Source organism: Lactuca sativa, chromosome 4, assembly GCF_002870075.4.
Source record: "Lactuca sativa cultivar Salinas chromosome 4, Lsat_Salinas_v11, whole genome shotgun sequence".
Taxonomy (NCBI): domain Eukaryota; kingdom Viridiplantae; phylum Streptophyta; class Magnoliopsida; order Asterales; family Asteraceae; genus Lactuca; species Lactuca sativa.
Genome location: NC_056626.2, coordinates 65,722,104 through 65,744,640, shown reverse-complemented (window position 1 = coordinate 65,744,640; position 22,537 = coordinate 65,722,104). Strand labels below are relative to the sequence as shown.

Below are 22,537 nucleotides of genomic sequence, written 5' to 3'. Positions count from 1 at the left end.
AATGAAAAGGTAAACCCTTGTTTGTACAAAGCATGGAAGGAAATAATATTTCTTGCCATTCCTGGCGAATAACAACACTTATTCAGATCTAAACTAAACCCACTACTTAGCGATAAAGTATAAACTCCAATCTTGGTAACAGGTATAGCTTTCCTATTCCCCATGATCAAGTTTATCCTTCCTTGCTCCACATCCTCACTTCTTCTTAGTCCCTGCAAGTCACAACAAATGTGAATACCACACCCGGTATCAAGGACCCAAGAATTAGAATGGGGTGAGTTATTAGAAATGATAGTGTAAATACCCGCATGGTTGGGTTTAACTTTCCCATCCTTCACATCTTGCTGGTATTTTGGGCAGTTCCGCTTCCAATGAGCTTTTTCATGGCAATAGAAGCATTCAGCCTCTTTTGGGTCAGAAGAAGGAGTAATGAAACCTTTCTTGGTTCCACTTGAAGAAGAGCCATCAAGGGTCCGAGCCTTGGTACCCTTTGAAGATCTCTTTCTCTTCCTCCCTCGACTTTTCCCGATTGCCAAAACCGGAGTAGAGTTTTGAGTAGGAGTGATAGCAACCGACTTCCCCTTAAGACCTGATTCTGCGGTCTTGAGAAGTCCCTGAAGTTTGCTGAGGGTGACTTCTTCCTTGTTCATGTGATATGTCATGCGGAATTGATCATAGCACGATGGTAAGGAATGCAAAATAATATCTATTGCAAGATCCTCCGGGAAGTTCACATTAAGCTTCAGCAAACGATCCACATACCTTTGCATTTTCTGCATGTGGCTCGTGACGGATTCCCCGTCCTTCATCATGGTTGTTATCATGGAGCAGATGATTTCATACCTCTCTTGTCTTGCACTTTGATGGTATCTTTCCATCAAATCTTGGTGCATGTCATAAGGGTAGAAATCCTCATAAGACTTTTGGAGTTCCGCTGTCATCGTGGCCGTCATGATGCAAGCCACTTTCGTAGCATCCCTTTCATGTGCCCGAAATTCAGCGATCTCCTGAGGAGTTGCAGTGGACTCATCAATCTCCTTAAGCTCCTTGTCAAGGACATATTCTTTGTCCTCGTAGCGGGTAATCATCCTGATGTTTCTGATCCACTCATTGAAGTTGGATCCATCAAAGGTGACTTTCCCACACAAGTTCATAAGGGTAAAGGAGCCATTAGGATTAGAGCCAGAAGCATTGTTGAAAGACATCTGAAGGAAAGAGGACAAGATTAGTTTAGATATAAGAGAGTCCTTAATAAAACACCCAAATGTAATATTAAGGCTAGGATCCAATCACAATATAATATAACTTAGAAGAGGTATGCCGTAATCTAAGCTATATCATATTTGAAAGGTAGGTGAATGACGATTCACCAATTTCCACCACGAAAACCGCAATATTTTAGTATTAGGTTTTTGAATGGTTCTTAGAAATTCCTAGATTCTTTGAGATTCAATGAACTTTTCAAAGGCATGTTTCAATCTCGAGTGTGCCCTCCAAGTTTTGTGACTGGGATACCGAGGATCACAAAACGAGGTGTGAAGTAACCATGCAAATCACTTGGTACCCTTAAAGTTTATCACTCAATCGATGTGCCGGTTAACCACACACGCTCCATCGATACTATAATAAACCCTAAGTCACCCTTTACCTACCTTGTTAAGTCCAAGTTAGTGTACCGGTTAACCACACACGCTCCACCAACGACTTAATCAAAGTGTAAAGTGTAATTTCATGGAATAGCACCTTATTCACATTTTTCCTAAAGTAACTAAGATTGGGAATTTAATAAAACATTTAGTTACTTTATAATATTCATCATACTTTGAATGAGAATTAATAAGTCCTTGTCTTACCCGTTCGGCTAACGACCCTCCACCGATCAAGCAAGCGGTGGGTGAGAGTGGACACCCATTAAGTCACCATTTTATAGGCAACAACCTTATACCCACCTTATAGACCGGCTTTATGAATGAGGCGTACTAGCGGTAAGACGACTTTGTTCTTATACATATATATATAATCATAATAATATAAGTATAAGGGTTGAATTTTAACTTTTAAAATTCTAGGGGTTGGAACTAAAGTTTTAACTTAACTTTACTTGTTCCAAAACTTGAGGGCAAGTTTTGTAAACCTTCAAAACTTTTCATTTCTTGTAACTTATGAGTTTAATAGAGTAATAAAATGAGGACTTTTCATTTTTCCTAACTCTTGTGTTCTTTTAATGGTTTTTAATCCAAGAGACTTTTGGTTTTCCATAACTTGAGGACAAGTTATGGACTCCATTAAAACACATTATGATCATGAATTAATCTACCACATAGGTTACAAATTCTTCCTATGATCATCTAAACATCATAAGAACAAGAATATGAATATGAACACTTTCAAGAATCAAAATCACATTTAATCTTTGTAATTTTGATTACTAGTTGTTGTAAATGAGTTAGAAAAGACATTACACCTTCTAAAACAAGTTTTCAAGTACCAAAACATTTTAGGGTAATGATTCTAATCCATTTCCAGCAACTCAAGTCGAAATTCTGCACTCTGTCGACCCTACTCGCCGAGTGCATAAACCTACTCGTCGAGTAGGTTGAAGATACACATGAACTCGACGAGTCCTCCCCATGGACTCGCCGAGTCCATCAGTCAGACAGCAGAATTTCCGACTTTCTTCAACTTTTAAGCACAAATAACAAACAAACAAGCCTAGGCTCTGATACCACTGATGGGTTTTGAGCATTCTAACACTTCCTAAGTGTACATGGAACCCTAATAACCTTGGATCTATGTTTGTCTAATTATCATGCAAAGTTGAATTCCAAGGTTATATTCCTATCTAGCATACATGGGGAACAATTTTAACTTGAATCATAGATAGAATAACTTACCTTGTTGTTGCTTGAGTTCCTTGAAACCTTGTGAGCCTAGCACCCCAAGTGTGATGCCTCAAATGCTTCACACAACACCAAATGCTCTTGGAAAGACTCTTGAGATAACACACACTTCTCAAAATCGGCCAAGCCCTCTAGTTTCTTAGTGTTCAACTTGTGTCACCAATTTTGTGGAGAATGGGACTCTTATATAGTGTTGACACATCTAGGGTTACACCATGTAAACCCTAATGTGTCATGACTCTTCATTTCCATGACCCATGGGTTTGTAACTCCCATGAAGCATCCATGGAGCATCCTATGGGTAGAACCCAACTTGATAATCCATGGAGCCTCTTAGCCCACTATACAAGATATGAATGATTTACATAATCAACCCATATATTTAATTAGTTATCCTTTGATCACTTAATTAATTCCAAATTAATTCTTTGATCAACTAATCAAATAATATTATTAATATATTAGAACTTATAATATATTAATAATCTCCAAGTGTTATTTCTCTCATTTAGTCTATCCAATTGCATGGTGCCATGCAACCCAAATGGACCATGCCGGGTCGGGTCAAGTACAAGCCCGAAATAGTTATGGACTTAGACACCTTATCCCACACAAACCTCCAAGTGTTATCCAATTTGTTCCGGGTGAAGTTCGTGTTCAAGCAGTCGCTTTGGAGTTACAGGATCGTGATGAGGCTTTACGACAACTACGTCAACATCTGGCTCACGCTCAAGAAGGCATGAAAGCTGTAGCTGACAGGAAACGTCGCGACGTACAGTTCTTGGTAGGTGAATGGGTGTATGTTAAGTTGAAGCCTTACCGCCAAGCATCCGTGGCTAGACGCATTCACCAAAAATTAGTTGCAAAGTTTTTTGGTCCTTTTCAAGTAGAGGCCAAGGTGGGTCCAGTTGCTTACAAGCTCACTCTACCGGCCACCTCCAAAATCCATCCGGTGTTTCATGTATCCCTTCTAAAAAAAGCCGTTCAAGCCCCCGCCGAAACCGTCTTTCCACCAGAGTTAGAGATGGGACAATATGAGATCCTTCGTCCTAAGGCCGTTTTGGCAACACGACTTATTACAGAACAACAAGAAGAAATCATGCAATGGTTGATTCAGTGGGAGGACCAGGACGAGGAGAATGCCACCTGGGAAGACGCCTCTATTATTAAAGCACAATTTCCGCAATTAAGTCTTGAGGACAAGACTCCTTTTGAAGGAGCGGGTAATGATGGGAATACACACAAGGGGACTACAGAAGATGACACACACAAGCCATTGCTAGTTTATTCTAGAAGGGGAATAAGGGCAAAAAAGGAAAGTGGCTGAGGAGTTAGTTATGCTAGCATTAGAGAATAAATAGAGGGAGCATGTGATAAGATGTTTTCATGATGTAATCTTTTTGGTATTCTGTTTGGGCTCCTGAAATTCGATTTCAGTGAGAGAGGGACCACTCCCTGGACAATCATTTGATTGTTAATCAATTCCATCGTCTTCCATTTTTAATCATTTACCTTCTATATTGTTGATTCCATCGTTCTTTCCCTATTTTTATTGTTCCATTGACTATCAAACCCCATCATTGGTCCGACCTGCCACTTTCCTTTTTTGCCCTTATTCCCCTTCTAGAATAAACTAGCAACGGCTTGTGTGTGTCATCTTCTGTAGTCCCCTTGTGTGTATTCCCATCAGAGCCATGTAGAAGATGAAAAAAGCGACAATGAGCATATGTGTAAACGTAAATCAAGAGATGCTTGTGTGAGCTTTCATGAACAACAATGGTGGGTTGACATGAAGAGACGCTTTCACCACCAAATCAACATATACAAAGGGTATAAGCTGCTATTGCATGAGGTACTGCTGGATTCTTTTCCCATCATCGGTTGAGAGAGAGAGAGAGAGAGAGAGAGACCCATTAATATTAACTAATTATATTTTTGTTTCTTTTTTTTTTTAAATAGAGCAAATCTTCAAAAATAGTCCCTGGTAGTGAAATGACAAAAATACCTCTTACTTAACGGCCAAATGCTAACGGAGTTAGCGAAAAGGACCATTTGTTAAAAGTTTTGAAACCACAGGAACCATCTGTGAGGTTTTTAAACTTAGAGACTAAACTTGATATTTTCGAAAAACACAGGGACCATTTTTGAAGTTTTGTCTTGATTAAATATCAACAAATTTTGTTGTGCATAAATAAAAAATGGAAATGGAAATACCGATAAAGTAGACTATTTCTTTTAGTTTCTCGATGTTTTATTTTTTTCATTTTTAGAGGACAAAAACTAGTGCTCATTACGTATTTTATTTATTTCTATGTTGTATATTAATAATGTTAGATTTCGTATGATACAACATATATGGTATATGAAATATATTATCTATTCTATATTTCAGGTTGGTATTTTTTTTAATGAAGAATATTATATTATAAATATTTAGTGATCATAATATAATGAATAAGAAAGCAAAAATACAACAAGTTGGACGGTTAAATATTTTTGAATGATAAAACGAATTCTTTAAAGATTATATCTATATATCGATATAATTTGAATTTTTGGGATTTGAATAATAAATATAGTATAAATAATTTAAAATGATCGAATAATAATCTCTTGGATTTGATAAGGCTTAGCTTTGATTTGTATTGTTATATTCATATCTAATAACCACCGAAAATTAGGCATGTTAGGTTGGGTTTTTCCTTCTTTATCTCCTTGAAAAGGACAAGAGGTCTTAATATAATTAAGGTCCCTATAATCAATGAACTTTTTTAATCATGTTTTTATTATAATTATTGGTATACAGAATACTCACTTTGTATGAGTTGAACAACACACCTTGATCGGCAGGGTTGTCCCTAAAGAAATAACATCTAATATGATTCGTATCAGACGTGTAAAACACAAGTTGTAAGTCTTATTTATTATGTAGCCGTTCTAAAAAGAAAGTCTTATGTATTAAATCAATCTTATCAAAAGGTATCAGTTATGTCATGAGCAAAAACTAATACTAGATGTTTTGTGATAATGTCATACATCATATTTATGTAACATATTTATGTAGACAAAACTAACTCACAGTTGTAGCTTTTATTTATATAGAAATTTTTGACAAAAAAAATTTGAAGCTTTTAAAACATATAAGATTACATAAAATGACTTATCTAAAACATGTCATTGATCTTAAAAAAAAATAATTAAGTAAAGTTTGTCAAAAATTTGGGTATGAGAGTATTTGGAATTTTGAGAATCATGATGACACTTTCAAATTTAAATATTTCGTTGGTACTTTCGAAATCAACAATTGGATAAAACATAGAAATGAGATGCAATAACAAATAGTGTTTTTGTTATGATTTTCATGTGTACTAAAATTGACCAAAAATTGGTTATAAACATCAATGTATGTTATAAACTTCAATGTATGAAAACTATCATGAAATAGTTTTCTTTGTCTAAGAGTTGTCCAAACTGTCACAAGATAGTTTCCAACAGTCACAAACAATTACAAAAATCGGGTTGTCAATACAAGTGAAGACAAAGTCAAAAAATGGGTTCTAGGGGAGATGCCACTGGACCCCGTTGGTTTAGGGGCTCTGCCCCTAAATGCAGTGTATTTTAAATTTTGATTAAGCTCAAACAAATGTGCATTCCTCATCTTTCTTATTTTTTAAATGTTTATCAAGATTGTATTTGGTCAACAAAATAATCTATTGTACTTAAATACACATCTACTCTAATAAATGAATATTTTTTTTATCACATGTCACATTCTTATTCAATTTGTTAAATGTCATTTTTTGGTTATTTTGAATAAATTTTTTTCACATGCAATTTTATAAGTTTTATTTTATTTTATTAAATTCTATACAATATTTTAATATGATAATTACAATAAATATAGTAATAAATAAATATCAATTTTATTAATGGACTTACCTTTAATTTTATATTTTCTATATTAAAGTTTATTAATTTTTTTGTTTATTTATTTAAATTATTTGTTTAAATTTAAAATATATAAAAAAAACATTTCAATTTTAATAATTCATTTTTTTTCTTATAAATTTTAAGTTCTCAAATATTTAGACTTTTATATCTAACTTTTTTTCTTTTAAATTAACCCAGGTAATACATGGGTCTCACAATTAGTTAATAATATAAATCACCAACAAATTTGAAAAATTATAATTTTTTTTTTGTTAAATGTTACTTGAAATAGTTTTTAAATTTGAAATTTTATGTTTTAACTACAAAATAGAAATTTCTAGTTCCGAATGATTTTTTTAGATGTTTTCTTAAAACTTAAAAGCTACAAACTCCTAAAAATTACATGTTGAACATGCACATAATAAATAATAAATATTAAATACAACAAATGTCTAAGAGGATGTCTACATGTCAACCCTTATGTTCATAACGAGAATTAGTGAGGAGAAAATAATTTGGTGTCATTTGTGCTTTTTCTTCATAAAATCATGTACTATAACACCTAATGCCACAGATATCTGATTTGGTTAGATATATTATATTAAGATTGTTTTTGTTTCATTAAGATTTGAGTCAGGCCAAGTAGTTGATTGATTCATATTATTTGGCTGAAACAAAGGTGTCATTAATTTGAGTCTTCAAAACACAATGTTGTTTAGTTGGATAACAGGAATAATAATAAAAAATGACTATTTGAATATTATATATATAAGAGGTACTCTTTTGCTATTTATAGAAATTATTTATGACATTTTAGATTTCAGACGCTATATAATATGGGTTTTATTTATTTATTTATTTATTTGTATATTACTCTTTAAAAAATCATTCTTACTATTGTCTTAAAAGTGTTTATTATCACCGGTTTTTCAACAAAATTAAAACGTTTTATGTTTGTATATCATAAAGTATTGCGTATTTAGTATGTTTTGGTAATGTCATCTCCGCATGTCGGAAATCTTTCAGATTTCGTAGTCTAAAATGTTTTGTTTCAAAGTTTTACTATTAAATAACTATCATTTTCGTTTATATATATGTTTGTTATATTGTATCGAGTTTAACAAATTAAAGGTCCATGTATAGCAATTGCCCCCGAAGTGTAACATCTCAGACAATGTTTTCAGATATTTTCTTTAGATGTTGGAGTGCGGGATGCATCTTGTCAACATTTCCAGTACTCTAAAATAATACCATATATGTCTATATGGTTGTCGTAGTGCATCATGGTTAGTTGTATGCTCTCGAGGTGTACCATTTCATATATATATATATATATATATATATATATATATATATATATATATATATATATATATATATATATATATATATATATATATGTGTGTGTGTGTGTGTGTTTCGAATATGTTATTTGGGTTTCGTATTTTGGAGTTGAAATTTCTACATTTTAGCTCACATATTTGTGTGTTGATTTAGGTAAGTAGCACACTACAAGAAAATTTGATATTTTAGATGTGTATTTGTATGTGTATTTTGTGTTTGTAAATGTGGATATGTATTTGTATTTGCATTTGTATGTATATGTGTATTTTGAGTGTATTTTTATGTATGTATATGTGTTTTTGTATGATCATTTATATGTATATGTATATTTTGTATGTGTATTATGTATGTGTATTTATATGTATACAAATACATATAAATAGCGGCGACACCTTTAGTGACGACATATAGTATTAGCAGCGACGCGTCTTTAGTGGCGACATGAGGCAATAGCGGCGACCAAAGAAGCATTAGCGACGAACCAATAGCAACGACCTTTTAGCGGCGACGTGTCGCCGATAAAGGTATTAGCGGCGACATTTTCGACCTTTAACGGCGACGCACGTCGCCGATAATACTCTAATTTCTTGTAGTGGCAGTCGAAGAAGAAATCTAAAAAAGTTGACGTTTACTAACAAATAATCTAGAAGTCATCATGCTAATGGCGCATCTTAAAATTCCTTGTATTTTACACCTAGTGGGCGTAGCAAAAAATTCTACAGGAGCCACTGGTATTTAGGATAAAATGTTTTTCGATAAAGGGAGTAACAACGCATTTTTTTTTGCTTATTTGTTAATTCTAGTTAAGGATTTAGGGTTTATGTTTTAGAGTGTAGTGTATTGCATTATGCTTTGTGTAGGGGTGTTACTTTGGATGAATCGGTTTGATCCTATCCAATCAAGTGAATCCAAACTGATTTTGGTTTTCCAAACATGGATCCAAATAGTCCAAACTAAATTCAAATCCGATCCGATCCGATCCAATAAGAAGCAAAAACCGAAACATTTTAAAACGACTTATAATTATAATATTACCTAACTTTACACAAGAAGCAAAAACAAATTATTTAGTTCTGATTTGAAATTTATAAACAACTAATTAGAAAATATATTATAGTTAAATATTTTATAGATAGAAAACTTTTGAGAGAAAATGCATATTAATGTTTTTTTATTGGATGAAACGTTTTGAACATATTTGAAAAAATAAATTACAAAGTTAATAAGTAACTATAGATATATGTTATAAATAGATAAATGATAAATGTTTATTCGGTTTGTTTGGACTATTCGGTTCCCATTTTATAAACCAAAACCAATCCGAAATCCAAAATAATAATTCGGTTTTGTTGAAAACCAATCCAAAAATCCAAATATCCGAACCAAATAGTCCAATCCAAATTGTCCAATTGGATAATTCGGTTTTATCCGAATACTGAACAGCCCTAGGTTTGTGGTTTATGGTTTCATGTGTATTGTAATTTGTTATATAAATTAAGGTATCTAGTTTTCCATATTTATTTTTGTTGTTATGTTATGTTTTTAAACGAAATGTATGATGTTTTAAGTATGACAATGAACACATAAAATTCAATAAACATAAACTTCAATAAAGCATATATTTTGGTACATATTGTAATATATTTTGGGGATAATGAATATGAGGCTATTATATATCCAAACTTAGGTGTGGAACCATCAAAACGACGTAGTTTTACCTAAACATTACAAAATATTTCCCTTTTATATACCCACTTTTAATTATATATACATATATATCGTCAACGACGTTCCATTGTATTTCTAGCAACAAAATAGGATCTTTATTAAGAGGGTGTTTGGATAGGCAAAAAAGTGGCTGCTTATTGCTTATTCTCACCACAGTAAGCTGAGTTGAAGTGTTTGTATATGATGCTTAAAAAATCAGTTTATTGTGGTAAAAATAAGCTGATTCTAATAAGCAAGGGGGACAATGCTTATTTCTTATTGCTTAATTTTAATGAATTCGGAAATTACCTAATTACCTTTCAAAACAACGATACATAAACCCATAGCCCTTTTAGTCGATCAGTTCTGCCGTTCGCTATTCCCGTCTTCCTGCTGCCATCGACGATCTTCAACAATCCTTCATCCATCGATCGGTGATCAGGTACAACAATATGCTGCTTCTTTTTTTTTCTCGTCTGGTACGCAACAATCTGTTTGCGTCTTTTTTTTGGTTCGATCATGCACATACAAACGACGACTTCCCCTGTCATTCTTGATTCTTGATTGTTCTCTTTTTTCCTCATTGTTGATTGTTCTTGTTATTAGCTGCTATTGATGCTTCTAGATATGATGTCTCCTAGCTGCACTGTGATGGTAAACTTCCCCTGTGATTTTTGATCATAAACTTCCCCAGTCATCCTTTTATTTTTTCTTCATTATTCTTGTGGTTATTTGTTCCTATTGATGGTACTGATTCTAGTTTGTATTTATAAATTCCTCTGTTGTTTTGATTCAACATTAGGTTGAAAATTAAGAACTTTCTTCATTCCTTATGATGATGTAATATAGGAAATGGACACTATCAATATTCATGATGTGGATATTGATACACCCAAAGTGAAAGTTAAAAATAGATTTCATTGGGATCCTCATACATTCAAGATATTTCTTGAGGAATGTATGACCGAGCTAAAAAACGGGAATAGACCGAATACTTATTTCAAACAGGCCTCGTGCCAAAATATATGTAAGAGGCTTTCAGAACGAACGGGTAAAGAATTGGACAGAAATCAAATGAAAAACAAATGAGACATTATGCGGAAAGAGTTCAAATATTATGACCGTTTAACAAGACTAGAAACGGGAATTTCAATTGATCCCACGAGAAATATAATCTCAGCATCAAAGGATTGGTGGGATGAGAAAATAAAGGTACTAATTAAAAAATTTATCTAACAATATATTATTTGTATTGTGTTTTTCGTGACATTCTCATTTTGTACATATAGGAAGATAAAGAGTATGCTAAGTTTAAGGATAAGAATTTGGATGTATATCAAGCATATTACGAGACTTTATTTCGGGATACCGTAGCTGTTGGAGACAAGGCTAAGGTACCTTGCAAATTTGGCAAAGGTAGCACTCCAAATGATGTACCGTTTGTGGATATTACGGATGGAAAAGTGGATATTGACAAAGTCAGCTTATTTAAAGATGTTGATCCTTTTCTCACATATGATAGTTCAAGTATGAAAAAGAGGGGAAAGAAGTTAACTCCTAGGTGTGACAACAAAAGAAAATTTGAAGGGAAAAATGAAGGAAAAAATGAAGGAAAAAGTATGGCATACTCGTCATATGAAGAGAAACTGGACACTATTTTTGATGTTTTGTTAACAAGGAGCACTCAACCTTCTAGACAAACCACACAGTCACCCACAACAGAAGATTGCATGGCAATTCTCTCTACTTTCCTAGGTTTTGAAGAAGGATCAATAGGATATTTAGAAGCGTTAGAGGTCTTTTTAAAGAAGCTAGCTCGTCAAAATTTTATGGTTCCAAAGACTAACGAAACAAAGATGGAGTTTCTCAAGAGGCTTATACAGAAAGAGAAGTAGTCAATTTTGTGGTCAATTTTGCCCTTGTCCCATGATCTTGTTTTTGTTTCCTTTTAAATAATTTTATGTATTAGGAAGACATTAAACGGTTGTCATGTGTTAGACCTATCCTTTCATCTATTATGTTACATTTAAACGGTTGTTTTGTGTTTGTTTTATGTAATGTCGTTTCATGTTTGTTTTGTGGTCAATTTTGCCCTTGCCCCATGATTTTGCTCTTGTTTTCTTTTGCATGATGTTGCCATGATTTTATCTAGTATGTGGTAAATTTCAATCTTACCCTAGTTTCCTTTTCGTTTAGTAACAGGTTATATTCATGGCCAGTGATTGTGAAAGTGACAACTCATATGATAGTGATGACTTATGTGATGAAATTGAAGAAAATGAAGAGATTCAAACACTTTTTTTATGTGGTCTTGCTGTCAAAGGGTTACTATTGACTCATAAATCAAAATATGTTCGTAGACCTCGCCGTTCATTTTCACGCACAGGAAGCATGCTTATCAATGAAATACTTAACGATCATGAGATCCGATGTTATCAACTTTTCAGATTACAAGTCCCGACTTTCAACATGTTATGTAGGGATCTTGTAGCACATTATGGGTTAAAGAAATCACGTCATGTATCTATTGAAGAGTCGGTTGGTATTTTCTTGTTGTACTTAGCACATGGATGTGGAAATCGGTTAGTTCAAGAGTTCTTTAATCATTCTGGGGAAACAATCCATAGACATTTTCATAAAGTCTTGGATGTTGTGGTTAACCTAAGTAAGGATATCATCAAACCAAATGCTAACTACAATGAAACTGTACCATAACATATTTTAAATAACCCTCGGTATTATCCATACTTCAAGGTACTTATTTGTTGCAAAGTTATATTATTTGGTGAATTTGTGTAATTGTAAAAATAATTGGTAACTTAGTATATTTTTTGAATTTGTAGGATTGTATTGGTGTCATCGATGGAACACACGTGAAGGCCTCTATTCCGCAACGTGAGCAAATCAAATACATTGGACGAAAGAATTACGTTACTCAAAATATTATGGCAGCATGTGATTTTAACATGTGCTTTACCTTTGTGTGGGCTGGATGGGAGGGGACTGCACATGACATGAGAATTTTTAATGAAGCGCGAAGGAGACGTGAAGTTAAGTTTCCACTTCCAGCCGATGGTTAGTATCATTACTTATTAATAGAAGTTTTATATTTTCAAACCATATAAATGAATAACAATCATTTTCTTTTTTTTTCCTCTATAGGTAAGTTTTACCTTGTAGACGCCGGATATCCTAATACAAAAGGTTATCTTGCTCCCTACAAAGGTTCAAACATCCGTTATCATATTCCTGATTTTCGACGTAGACAGACTCGTGCCTCGCAGGAACCAAAAGGCTTCAAAGAAAAATTTAACTATTATCATTCGTCACTTCGCAATGTAATTGAACGAACTTTTGGAGTCTGGAAGGCTCGATGGGTGTTACTAAGAGATATGCATGTAAATTTCAACTTCGAGACCCAAGATAAAATTGGGCTAGCTTCAATGGCAATTCACAATTACATTAGAATGAGCGGTAGTGGTGATACGACATTTCAAATAGCGCAAGAAGAATCTTATATTTTGTGCAGTGATGAAGGACCCGATAATGGTATTGAGCCACATGACGAAGTATCAAGTACACAACGTAGAAGTGATGATATGTATATGAGTGCAGTATGCGATATGATTGCAGGACAGATATCCTCAAGGTCAAACACTCGTGCACGTAACGGCGTACGATTTGTTTTGAAACCATTTAGTATTTTCATTTTATCATTAATGGTTTAATGTAGCAGCATGAAACTATTTTAATATTTTGGATAATATGGATTTGGAATGAAATTTGTGATCTCATATGGTTTTGAAATGAAATTTCGATAGGTGTATCCGATCAAGTTAAAAATATGTGTAAAAATAATGTGGTAAATGTTTTTTTAGTACTTATGAATAAGAAAATTGTTATTATTATTTAAAAAAATCTTTTATTTGAATAAGAAAATTTTGTTTCCCAAACACTTAAAAATGTTTATTGCTTATTGCTTATTCTCACCACAATAAGATAATCCAAACATTTTTTTTAAAAAAGTGTTTATTCCCACCACAATAAGCAAATAAACAATAATCTAATAAGCTAAAAACTAATGTATCCAAACACCTACTTAACACTATTGTTTAGCAAATAATTTCGAAGGAGAAGGAATAAAGAAAAACATATCAATGAAAAAGTTTTGAAGTTAGTAGTTCCAAATTCCAATTGGATTGTTCAGTGGTTTTTTATCATTTAAAATAATATTCAAATTCATATAAACAATTCCTTGATAATGGTGTAAACCAAAATACTGCATGAATGTTAAGATTTCCGTCTTAAATAAACTAAGAAATCAATTCATCATTTATATTAAACAAATCGCGGATGTTGCCTTCACAAAGAAATTAATGACCTATTTCTTAAATAAATAAATCAAAATGAACATGGAAGAAATTAATCTCTGTTTCTAAACATTGAAGACCTCGATTTAATAAAATTGGGGTAAAACTACTCTAAACCTAAAATAAATGAGAAAATCAAGGTTTTCAAGGAATTAATATACATGTAGTTATATTTTAATGGTTTCACATCCAATCTTAAGTAAATAGCACCTTCATATTCACTTTTCCCATATATTTTAGATAGATTTTAAATTTTTGAAAATTATATTGGAAACAAAGATTTTTCATCATCAACAAATCATTGTTTAACTCTAGTATCATTTTCAATTTGGTTCACCATTTTGATAAGTTCAAAATTCTCCATATTGTTATATGAAATCTACCGTTCTGTAAATTTTATTTCTTTCTTCGTATCAATAACCTAATTCTTCTTCTCTAGATCTCTTCTAAGAAATTGACTCCATGTGCCTTAATATTACAAGACATTTTTTAGTACCTCCATCTATTGGACTTCTTGATAGCTCTTCATGGTTTAGAAATATAATTGGGCATTATTGGTGGAAGTATTGCACAATCCCGTTAATCCCTTACTTCACAATGATCAACATGATTATGTCTAGCATTGGGAATATGTGAAGTATTGCAAACATTTCTTCATTAACAAACTGAGATAAAAGTGAATGGATAAGTCAAGATATTGGTAGTAATCGTATTACGTTTTTAACATGCTTATATAGTTTGATAATGTAATGTCCTAAAAATAGAAGTAAAAATTTTCATTTTAAAACATCGATTCATACAACCATTTGCTCCAAAATCAAACAAAGTAAAAATCTATTTTTCAAAATTCATAGTAATGCATTAACAATCGGTGTGGAAAAGCCATCAGGAGATGCAGTGCAGTCAAGCCAGGCCATTCCATTTGAAACTAAAGTACCTGTAAAATCTTTAAACCACAAACCATAAGCACAAAGCTTAACGAGTTTCCCAAAATACCACATACCATACAAAGGGCCCAACCCGACATGCAAATGGGCCCAGCCCAACATGCATACTAATGGGCCTAGCCCAACATGCAAATAGGCGCTGCCCAACGTGCATACCGATGGGCCTAGTGCAAACATGCAAATGGACCCCACCCAACGTGACACTCCAAGCATTTGACTCCTTAATGCCCTAAACCGAACCATTCTAGAAAATGGGTGTTACAACTCCCCGCCTGACTTCAATTACATTTTGTCCTCAAAATCATCCGTTACAACTTTCCCCGCCACTACAAGCGACCCTGACAGAACTTCCTGTATTCCAATTAGGACTGAGAAATCATCTTACACCAACGACCGCTTACCAACACTGCTATTGAAGCCCAATCTTAGTAGAAAATCACATACTCTAATAAGGAACGAACCTTAAAATTTCGTCCTCATCTAACAAAAGAAGATCCAACTGCTTTGCCCTAAAACTGAAACACTATACTATATCTGACTTTCAGACAGAAAAAACCATTCCATACCACATCCATAAGGACTCCACTTCACAAGCTGAATTGAACGAACCCCTACGACCCTGAATTATTTTGTTGATAATTAGAAAAAGAAAATCCTTGACTACTCACCAATGTTGATAACCTTGCACCCGAAAACAAAGGTGACTCCCAACACGAGTCTCAACCATTGGTGCCAAACCAATACATAACTCACATCTTGATAACCAAAAAATCGCATATTCAAACTATCCGAGATTTTTTGATTCCACGCTCACCTTCTAATAAACTGGGATATTGAATCCTCAAATAAGACTGACAACCTCACACATGGTTGCACGATGAGACTCCAACCAAGAGTCTAACTGATAAAGGCTACCCTAGCCTATTTGCCACATGGATCCAACTTTCTGATCACTGAGCTTTCATATTCTCATCCTGCTCTAACGCCTCAACATGTCATACACTACCGAGTTCCACCCTCATGATTCATACATTTACTGATTCACGATACACCGTGACACCATTTAATCCACTTGTACGTTAAGATTACAAATCGCCCTGATGTTCCCAACATTCCATCACTGGCCTGGAAACTCGCATCCAAAACAACATGCCCTGAACATGACCTCAAATTTATGAACAATCTGTTCCCCAAGACAACATAACCAATCGGGCCTTACCTACAGGTTCAACCAAGTTAGCATAATACATCTGGCCTCATCCACGGTCTCACCCAAGCTAGCAAGCCAAATGGGCCTCACCATCAATTGAAAGTTATACTAATCCAACCACTTCTTCAACTCTAACAACCCTCTAATCTGAACATAGAGCGGCTAAATAACAATAACGACGAGTCTGACTCAACCCGAATGAAGGTTGTGATCCCCTAACAATTTTACAACCATTCATGCAACGACCAAACACATCTTAATGGATACTACGGGCCAGCCCATAGTCTTGACACACCTCCACTGTAGCCATGGGCCCAACCCATGGTCTTACCAATCGTCCACAGAACCGAACCAAATTTAACATGGGCTGAAACCCCAACCTTGTAAACCCAAAACAGCCATAGAGGTTCTAAAAATGTGATTACGACATCCCGCATCAATGATCCATGAATTTGAAGTATTTGAAGTTTGAATAATCAAGTACTTGATGTAGAGTCAAACATTTGATTTTACTATCTCCAAGATTTTTCAAGTACTTAGGGAAACTTTGTATCCTATGATCCTTGACATTGCATTAATCACAAATTGCCTCTTTTCAATCATGGTTGTGTGGAGTATCAGACATACCAATTCCATTCCCTCACAATGGGAAGTTTTGACTGAAACCATTTCTTTCCATTTAGGATTGAACGTTTCATCTTCTTTCCGTCAACATTCAGAATGGTGATAACTGGCATTGGATAAGAAAACTAATTCTTTTTCAATCCTATTTTCATAATTTGGACAAGGTTTAAGAATTTCATCAATGTCTTCTCCATACTATTCATACGATAAATCGGGCTGAAATTATCATTAAAACTAGTAAGAGATCGAAGCATAAGATCTATTGCAAGACTCTTTCCAGGAAAAACATTGAGATTCTCGAATTTGTCTATGTAGCTCTCATTAAGCACATCAAAACTCTCTCCTTTAGCTCACATGCAATTAGTACATTTTGGTGATTTTCAAAACACTCTTGCCTTGCCCTTTGGTGAAACACTTCACTCAATTGAAAATTTATTTTATATGTTCACATGTTCACAAATATCCTTTTTGGAACATCGAGGGTTAAGAGACAATGATGCAATAAACCTTATTTGAAAAATCTACATGTTAATGGGAATAACAAATTATCAAATGTTGATGCATTATTGAATTAAGGGACATGCTCATATGGACATCTTTCCCATTATCCAATCGAGAAGGATTCCACAGCAAATGGGCTATTCCCAATTTCAAAGTATGCGAGTATGTAGGAGGGTATTTCCATTTAACCTAATAAGGAAAGTTTAAAGAATTCGATTCAATCCTTAATTATTAACCCAATTTTAAATTTAGGCTAGTATCCATATTTTCATTTCGCAATATGAAGATAGATGTTGTAATCACATCACAAATCTATTTTAGGTATGTAAAGCACTTTACCAATGTCAATCATAACGAATCTCCTAGAACTCTTGAGATTCATTAGACAATCAATGGTGTGTTAATCTCAGATTATGCTCTTCATTTTGTGACTGCGATACCGAGGATCACAAACAAGATGTGAATAACCATGCAAACCCGCTAGACACCCTCGTTATCATTTATGATTGCACATTGACGTGTTGGTTAACCACACATGCTCCATCAATAACCATAAACTCGATTTATCTTATCATTTCAACTTTGTTTTCGCAAATTAGTGTGTTAGTTAACCATGCACTCTCCACTAACTACTCATAAAGAAACAATGTTCTTTTCATGGATTAGCATATAATTTCACATTTTTCTTAAGTAACTAGAATGGGATTTTAATGTATGTTCTAGAACTTATATCTTATACTTTTAACGTGATTGATGTCTTATTGTATCCCTTTTGGATAACGGTAATCCACCACACAAAGAAGCGGTGGGCGAAAATAACACTCATTCAACTGTAACGTCCCAAATTCCAGAATAAAATTTTCATATTTAAAAGAGAATAAGCACTATAATTCAAAATTAGAGTTATAAGGAAAACATTGAGGAGTCTTGATTCAGAAATCGGTTGATGTGTGTGTAAAGTCATGCATTTTGTTGAATTAGGTGTCTAAGCTTATAACTAAATTAATATAATCTTGAATTATTAGCAAAGTCCTTTTGGATTGACCTCAAACCTAGTAATGGACTAGAATGCTATTTAGAGACAGAGAGACTGATTTTTTTAATTTATTGCATGATTAATAAATTAATTAGAAATCAAAATAAATAATTTATCAATATATTATGAAAATAATATATTAATTAGAAATAGTATTGTTTAATTAAAAATTAATCAGAAAATAAATGGAATTAATTGGATTAATTAAAAGTGGAATGACTAAAGGTGACACTCTTGAAAAGTTGAACATTGAACAATTCTAGAACCTCCCATGAGGGGGGGGGGATTCTAGATGGTTAAGGAGCTTTTCTTGGGTATTAAGGAAGCCTATGAATCCTTAGGGAACAAGAAAAAGAGATTAGAGCTTATCTAAGGAAACCTGCATTATCCTTAGCCTCCCTATCACCTATACAAACCCCCTTGGGTTATGAATTTCGAAATTCACCTCATTCCAAAGTGAATTTCAAAAAATTTCCTACCTCTTCCTCTCTCCTCTTTAGCCTCCAACTTGTTAGGGTTTAGGTGTGATCCATTATAGGCACGAGACTTCTGGTGCTTGCTTTCTAAAGACCAACAAATAAAGGATTACTAGTTTATTTGCAATAATAAACTAAGGTAGGTATTTTCTAATAACCCTTTAATAATTTCGAAAATAGCAATGTACTTTAGGGTTCTTGATATTTAATAGTTGTTTGTAAATCATAGTGAGAACATAGATCCTTTAGGGTACATGTGAACTTAGGGTTTATGTTTTTCTGCCAAAAATAGTTTTTGTAACATATAAAACCCATCAGCTTCACCATCCGATAAGTACATAAAAAACATTTAATCTACAACTGCAAGCCAAAGCTTAGTAATTTCCCCAAAATACTCCTTAAAACAATAACATATTGCATGAACACATGAGCCATCAATCTTCCTTGACCGCCTCGCAAGGCCTACAGGATGCCTGGACCGATCTCTCGAGCCAATAGTCTAACTGGACCACCTCGCAAAGCCTATAGTATTGTTGGACGGCTACCTTAGGCCTACAGTCTGATTGGACTGTCTCGCAAGGCCTACAATACACTTTGACCACCCAGGAATCTCAGCCTACAGTACAAAGCAGGACTTCCTCAACCCAACCATAATATGTCGACATATTCAAATAGATAAATAATAACCAACAAACATAGGTAATCATAACAGATCACTAAAACATACCAACATCCTACACACAAGGATACATACTTTAGTACAAAATATAGTGAGAAAACTCAGCTGAGCTAACCAATAGAGGCTTAATAGTAAAACTTAGCAACAAAACAGCTAACACAAGCTACCTAAAACCAAACTAGAACTATTCTTTATCTAACACTCACTTCTATCATAGTTTGACCAAAAGTTAAGCTAGTAAAAAATTCAATGGTCAACGGTCAAAGTCAACAGTCAAAATTCAACACATTTGATCACCACATTGTAGCCATGTACCTCGCATGACATCACAATCCATCGACAAAAAAATCGTGAAGAATCCACTAGCCACGACAAGGTAAGTAAGTTTCCATGTCGTGGGAACTGGCCAAAATCCACTTAATGGTTTAAGTCCTTAATCTATTGATCCATACACTTATCTCTTCAAGAATACTTCCAAAAGTCCATAAGCTTCATAAAAGCCATTGCGTTATGGACATGCATGTCTTGAACTTAGTTAGGTCAAAAATGGTGAAAATCAAGTCAAAATCTCATGCATGGAGCCAAAACTCAACTAAACTTCAGATCAAGAACACCAAACCCCAAAGGGACCCCAAGGATCCATAATTTGCCAACTTTATGGAATCTAATAAATCAAACTACTCCATACAATAAGATTAAAGCATAAAATACTAGATCTTGAAACATGACAAATAAAGGTAGGAACATAACAATTTAAAATGGTCCAAAATATATGCTCCAAGGTGGTGAGGGAACTTGCTTATTGGATCTATACAACACGAACACCTTCTTATTCTCCAAGGCATCAAACTGGTGAAAAGGAGGATATGGTTTTTCTCAAGAGGCTTTAGATATGATGGAGGAGAGAAAAATACTCTAAAAGCACGGAACCACCCTTTAAATACATAGAAAACCCTACATATTCATGGGCTTAGGCTGTACAACGGCCACCTCATGGTGACTCACCACTTCATGGGGACCTGCTCCCCACCTTGTGGTGACGGGTGTTCACCCATTTCCATTCCAGCTTTAAAAAGTCATAACTTCTTTTTTTTCAACTCTGTTTTCGGTGATCTTTATATGCACACGAAGGTATGGCAAGCTCCACAACCTTATCCAATTACTTTTGGCTGAATACATGTCGAACTAAACCCATAACATATGCAAGAAGCCTGAAATATTACTTTTCCCATTTTATCCTTTTGCTTCAAAGCAAAATTCGAGGTCTTAAATCACTTACCCAACATTATTAACATCCAGTATGGTCTAAACTCTATTCCATTGAAGCCCAAGAACTTTACTTGATCCATTTACGGCCCGTTATTTTGAAATTAGAAACATCCAACATCTAGGTGTTACAACTCTCCCCCAATTAAATTGGATTTCGTCCTCGAAATCCGACTCGGTTTGAATTTATAGGCATTGTACTAACACAATCCATATGACCCCTCCAACCACATCATAAAATCAATGCATCCATATCGAAAATTTGAGAGACCATTTAAAACCCAATTGATGCGAACAAAAACCTCAATTGAAACAACTACCTCTATCTCTGAACTCTAAGACCCAACTAATAGCGAAAACCACTCAAAATGAAAACCATAATGTCCCAAAAGCTAAAAAGATATTTTATGATTTAAAATAAAGTAACTAACTAAAGCCTTATACTTTAAAATCGTTGACCAATATTCATTTGTTGAAAACCAATAATTGACATAGTTGGAATTACAAAATAATGAAAACCAATATCTTCGATGTGTGTGTGTACAGTCCTGTTGAGCTCTTCTCACGTACAACCTGCAAAACAATTTATCAACAACTGTAAGCTTAAATCTTAGTGAGTTCCCCAGTATACCACATATTCCGTCATAAATACAATGCATCCACACAAGATCTTGGCTCTAGTGCCGAACAACCAAATTTCCTATCCATATATATATATATATATATATATATATATATATATATATAATGGGTAACGGGCCCAACCCTATGGAATATACGAGCCTAACCCTGACTCCATTTCAAAAGGCCAAAACTTGGTCGTACATACATTTGTTCTAATCCAACCATAGTCTTTCTTATCAGTGTTGTGATCCAATCACATTCTTCCATATTAGTGTTGTGATCCAAGCACAGTCTTTCATATCAATGTTGTGATCCAACCATAATATTTCATATCAGTGTTATGATATAACTACAGTCTTTCATATCAATTTTGTGATCTAACCATAGTCTTTCATATTAGTTCAATAAGTCATATATAGTTAGGGATCAGATAGACAGTTGAACAGATGACCCACCCGAGAGCGAACAATCAGACAAGAACATCACAATCAAGTATTAGATAAAGATTTCTCAGACTATCCAACTTAAACTACATGGAATCAACACCATCACTATTACATAATCATGTAACATGAACACATAACAAATACTAGTATGTCCATACCCTCAGCAACTAGCCTTCCCTAGTTCCGTGCTATTGACCACTTCTCAGTTAAGTCCTTCGTTGGTCAGTCATACATAGTCTTGATAATTGGTCTACCCCAACTACCCTAACCAAAAAATAAATCCTAGCAGCAACATAAGATCAACAGGTAAGATCCTACTTGTCTATCATACCAGGACACCGAGTGTCCTAAATTTCACATGTTGAACAAGGAGTTCTCCTAGAAACTCGCATACTTATACTCTAACGGTACCTATGTCTTAACATTTAAAGGATATACAATGGGATATGTGACATAGTAAGAAACTCACCTGAACTG

At 34.1% G+C, this 22,537-nt stretch overlaps 2 protein-coding genes across 2 annotated transcripts; both read left to right on the top strand.

Moving 5' to 3' along the window:
* The first annotated feature begins 10,976 nt into the window (after positions 1–10,976).
* LOC128133443 (uncharacterized) lies at positions 10,977–11,776 on the top strand. Its single transcript, XM_052770888.1, has 2 exons — positions 10,977–11,093; positions 11,171–11,776. The coding sequence occupies exons 1-2, from the start codon at positions 10,977–10,979 to the stop codon at positions 11,774–11,776; spliced, it is 723 nt and encodes a 240-aa protein (XP_052626848.1).
* A 316-nt stretch (positions 11,777–12,092) lies between these two features.
* On the top strand, positions 12,093–13,609 carry LOC111883630 (uncharacterized). Its single transcript, XM_023879952.1, has 3 exons — positions 12,093–12,587; positions 12,725–12,956; positions 13,044–13,609. Exons 1-3 carry the CDS (start codon positions 12,093–12,095, stop codon positions 13,607–13,609), a joined length of 1,293 nt encoding a protein of 430 aa, XP_023735720.1.
* The last annotated feature ends 8,928 nt before the right edge of the window (positions 13,610–22,537 follow it).

Excerpts from the sequence above, each read along its gene's own strand:
- LOC128133443 (XM_052770888.1), top strand. The coding sequence starts at position 10,977 with ATGCGGAAAGAGTTCAAATATTATGACCGTTTAACAAGACTAGAAACG. Across the intron at positions 11,094-11,170 it reads GGTGGGATGAGAAAATAAAG|GAAGATAAAGAGTATGCTAA; the intron begins GTACTAATTAAA and ends TTGTACATATAG.
- LOC111883630 (XM_023879952.1), top strand. The coding sequence starts at position 12,093 with ATGGCCAGTGATTGTGAAAGTGACAACTCATATGATAGTGATGACTTA. Across the intron at positions 12,588-12,724 it reads ATGCTAACTACAATGAAACT|GATTGTATTGGTGTCATCGA; the intron begins GTACCATAACAT and ends TTGAATTTGTAG. Across the intron at positions 12,957-13,043 it reads GTTTCCACTTCCAGCCGATG|GTAAGTTTTACCTTGTAGAC; the intron begins GTTAGTATCATT and ends TTTCCTCTATAG.